Source organism: Nannospalax galili, unplaced genomic scaffold (genome assembly GCF_000622305.1).
Source record: "Nannospalax galili isolate Female #2095 unplaced genomic scaffold, S.galili_v1.0 scaffold27, whole genome shotgun sequence".
NCBI lineage: Eukaryota > Metazoa > Chordata > Mammalia > Rodentia > Spalacidae > Nannospalax > Nannospalax galili.
The window spans coordinates 426,440-430,943 of NW_008357993.1; the positions used below are offsets into that span (position 1 = coordinate 426,440).

The following is a 4,504-nucleotide window of genomic DNA, read 5'->3' on the forward strand; positions in this document are numbered from 1 at the left end:
TGGTCATTTTGAGGCTATGTGTGCCCTTTATAACAGAGCAAAGTATAGAGTGGACAGTGGGTCTGTAGTTCAATCTGTAGGTTAGATGGTAGGGGTGGGGGTGGGGGCAGAGCACAAGAGTTAAGGGCACTGTGAAACAGCTATTGCTAAAGTTCCTGAGTGAAGTAACCTAGTGAACTTCAGGAGGTTAAGCAGTTGGCCCTATACCTAGAGAAGACTCAAAAGTGTTTCTTGGATGATTGTATTTCAGTCATTTGAGGTGGGGGGCGGTTCTGAGGAGGGAAGAGTTTATTGAAGGTTGGGGACAATTGCAGAGGCAAAATCTAATACTGAGAGAGAACTGTAGGGCCCACCCGTACTTTCTGGAACACAACAGGTGACTAGGCTGTGATTCTGAGCCAGCATTAAATCTTAAAAATCTGTCACCCGAACTCTATAGTTACAATAAAGAAAACTGTCATTTAGTAAGTTCAAAACTGTCCTGTGTTTTTAAAGGACATCTTAAGCTTTGTATAAGCACTAAAGTCCATGTGTCTGTGTCTTCCCATGTAGAACTAATGTGTACATGTGTGGATGTGTTCTGAACACAGGTTGCTGGGATGGATTTTCGTAGTCTTTGGTGAGCCGGTACCCTCTTGGGTTTCTGTTCCAGCCTGACTCTGGACTGAAAGCCAAAGGTCTCCTGTGTAGACCTCTTGACCAGCCTTTGGGGTTTCACACCAGAGAAACATCCTTCAGGTTTCTTCCTCTCCCATATCCATAGTCTTCCTCCTCACACTTTGCTTCCAGCACTTTCCTAACAGGTAAACACTGTCCCTGAACACATTAGGAACATTTGTCCAACTGTGTTTCTTCCCTTTGTTCTTAGCCATCTTCAGATAAGTCCCACTCACTCCACCCCACACCACCGCAGAAAAAAAGACACATTTTAGATTCAGAAAACTCCTGGGTTTCTCAACGTTGCACTTACATTAGTCTAGATAGTTCCTGCTCTGGTGGCTTTTGTAGTTTGAAGAGCAAGTCAGTCTTCTAATAAGCTTATAGTTATTCTTTCAGAATTAAGAGTGTAAAGGATTACTTTTCAAGGTTTGCTATTTCTGTACCCAGAGCGCTTGAATCTAAAAAAATTAGACAGTCTGTAAACATATGGCCTAAAATTGAGTTCTGTAAATTTGTCTTATTCTCTTTGTTAAAATGAAAAACACCGCTTTTAGTGACTAGGGGTAAAATATAGCAAATCTAGAAGACATCAGGATCCTTTACATCTTTACTTTATTCTTAGCAAGGTAATTTAATTAGGAAATCATCTCCCCCTGAAACATCTGACAGTTACCATAAAACGGTATCCTGCCTCGTTGGCAACACCACCAACTTGTTTAAAACTGTTGAGCTATTTACATTGCTACAAAAACAAAAAAATCGATTTTTACATGAGTTTAAAAAGAAAAAAAGCATACCAGAAACGCGTGTTTTTTTTAAATTTTCCTGAGCAGTCCACAACTTGAAAAAAAAAGAAAAAGAAAAAACTAGTTTGCAAGGGGCTGAGCATGCAAACTTTGAAATCCTCTAAGGAAGGAGGCAAGAGGGCAGGAGGTCCTGGGGCTGCTCCCGTCAGGCTCTGGCTGTGTGTGCGCGTGCACGCGTGGATGAGCGTGTCCGAGTGCGCGCGCGTGGCTCCAGCCCGCAGTGCCCGATCTCCCTTCGCGGGGCTCCCCCTCCGCCCCCCTCCTGGGGGCTCCCCTCCTCGGGGCTCCCTCCCCTGGGGCTTCCCAGGGCAGGACGGGCCTGGCCCTTTGTGCGAGCTCCGGACTGGCGCATAAAAGGGAAGGCGGCCGCCGCTGTCCCGGTTCCCTCGGCCGCACTCGGCCGCAGGTTTATTATTACAGTGCGGCCTCCGGGCGGAGCGGCGGGGCCGCCCCCGCGCCTGGCGCGCCCCCAAGCCACCTCCTCCGCCTCCTTATTTGTCAGGACAACCAGCGCGCGTCCCAGCCGCGGAGCCCGAGGGCCGTGGGAGGCCGCAGGGGGTGCCCGCCTCACTCCGAGGCGGGGCCGGCAGCCGCTGGGCTGGGGCCCCAGAGGGCCCAGTGCGACTCGCGGGACGGCGCCCCGGGCGCGGGTGCGGGAGGCCGGGAGCGCGCACGCGTGTTGGCCGCGCGCCCACCGGGCCCGAGCCGCTGATTCCTGCCGAGTAAGCAGTCTGGCTCCTCGGCGGCAGCACGGTGGCAGCAAGGCTGGGGCGCTGGCGCTGTGCCAGCTCCATCAGAATTAGCTCATTGTTCACTAGTACACTAGCAGAAGAGAGGGGAGGGGTGGCGGGGAGAGAGAGAGAGGAGAAAGAGGAGAGAGAGAGAGAGAGAGAGAGAGAGAGAGAGAGAGAGAGAGAGAGAGAGAGAGAAGAGAGAGAGAGAGAGAAATTGATTTAGAGGAAGACACAAGACACACTCTTGGAGAGCGCGCAAAGGCAGGGAAACCTTCCCCTCCTTTTCCAAGGCTGCACTTCTTGGAAGTGAAGCGGGTTGGGGTTTTGTTTCCCTTCCCCCTCTGCCCTCCTCTTCCTCCACCCCTTTCCCCTCCTCTTCCCCCCCCCCCCAACCCCCTCAGCTGTCTTTCTAGCATGATGCCCTTTTTCATCCACATTTGTGTTTCAGGTGTAGAGAGGAGAGAAAGTGAACAGGGAGCGGGGCTTTTGTCTGTAAGTATATGCCATTCTCATCCCCGGCTGGGAGCGCTGCTTTCTCTTTTGTGTGGATTCCTTGCCGTTGCTCTAAGCTGGACCCTTCAGCCCTGCAGAGTTCATGCTTCCTCCCTGTAATTTTTAAAGAGCTGAAGCTTATACCTTGGCGAAATTCTGTCATTTTGGTCCTACCGCATTAAGGCTGGAATTTAACTTGAGCTTTTTTTTTTTTTTTTTTTTTTTTTTCAAGTTAAGAGAAATGAATTCTTTTGAGAAGGGGTGGGGTTTGCTTGCTACTGTGGTTAATTTTGTTCTTGCTCATTGTTAGGAGCCGTTTTGTTTCTTTGCATTAAATGCACTTTGGTGCATGCAAGCTTCCCCATTCCCTTATAAAATCCTTACACTTGATTACTCTTTCATCCTGGCTGCTGCTTCGCCTGGGGGTCTTTTCCTGCGTTAGCTCTTGCAGCACTTTTTTTTCTGCATTTTCTTACAAAGCAGTTGAACTTGGGGTGGGGAGCTTAAACGACTCCTTTTTTTCTTGGTGATACTAATAACCTGATTTGTATTTATATGTGTCCTTAATAACCTTATAGGAAAAGTCTAATAACCTCTGATCTCCTTTTGGAGAACTTTTAGTTTTTCCATTCATCTCAATTTTGCCATAACTTACATTAAGGAAAGAGCTGTGTTCTGATAGAATAAAGGTGGAGGGTGAATCACTACAGCACTACATTAATGTTTATTTGTTTTAGGGAGAAGGGCATAATGGTGTATATTCCTGACCTCCCCCCGTAGGGTTTTTTTTTTGTTTTTTTTTTTTAATACGGAAGGTTATGTAATGCAGTGCCATTTCCAAAAATATCCACTCCGAGGCATTACACTACGGTGGAAGGCTTATTCCTATTCTGCCGTCTTGATTGTAAATACACTGCCAGTAGAATGTCTGGGAACAAAGAGCAGCCAGAAAACAGTCTATTTTTATCACTTGGTTCTACTTTTAAGTTGCTAAACCTTTGGAACTCTTGCAAATTAAAGATGAACCAGACACCAAGAATAGCCCTGGTCTCTGCACAGCCAGGTACTAGGGATTCCTTTGTCCCCTATATAAACCTATAGAGTACTTGGAGGGCTCCTGCAGCTACCCCAGTGGTTAGAATAATTTGCATGTAACTTATCTTAACCACACAAAGTGGTGATTTGCCTGTAACCTCTAAGGAGGCATTTTTCATTACTGACCTGTGGTGAGGCAATGTGTCTATTGTATTTAAACATATTTTGCAGGTTGGTCTCCCTGGACTGAAGAGAGGGAGAATAGAAGCCCAAGACTATTAAGATTCTCAAAATGGTAAGAAATGGTTATCAGAGGAAATTCTCAGTAGCTTCTTATCAGTCATTATTACATATAAATATCAACCACCCACCTTCGTCCGCATCAACCCTTCATTGTTTCTACCCGGTCTGACCTTTAAAAAAGGGTTCTGTCTCCAGCATGTAGGAGCTTTGCAGCACAGCAGTTTATGTGAATTAATTGGATGTGGTGAATTAGGTCTTTTGACTTGCATAGAAAACTAAAATTCTTTCAGAGAAAAGATGTATTTAACTCAAAGAACAGAATCTATTCTGTTCTTTAAGATGAGTGACAGGCTGTGACACTCATGAAGGGGTGATGACAGTAGGGCTCAAACAAAGCAATGGTCTTACCTTACAGATAGCCAGAACTTATTCTAGAATTATAAGTGTGTGTCCAAATAATCAGCTATAGTGTATGCTACCCTTAAGAGCAATAGATATGAGAATATTAATTTTTAAATGAATATACCATGTATT

The 4,504-nt window shown here is 46.2% G+C and overlaps 1 protein-coding gene across 2 annotated transcripts in view; it reads left to right on the forward strand.

The window, feature by feature from the left end:
- Nucleotides 1-2,070: 2,070 nt before the first annotated feature.
- Nrep (neuronal regeneration related protein) overlaps nucleotides 2,071-4,504 on the forward strand; it is a 27,686-nt gene continuing 25,252 nt past the window's right edge. The window contains exons 1-3 of one of the 2 annotated variants that reach the window (XM_008856006.2): nucleotides 2,071-2,188; nucleotides 2,649-2,692; nucleotides 3,959-4,022. In XM_008856006.2, coding sequence (XP_008854228.1) covers nucleotides 4,020-4,022 — 3 coding nt within the window. In that variant the 5' untranslated portion in view covers nucleotides 2,071-2,188; nucleotides 2,649-2,692; nucleotides 3,959-4,019. The other variant, XM_008856005.2, reaches the window with a different exon arrangement.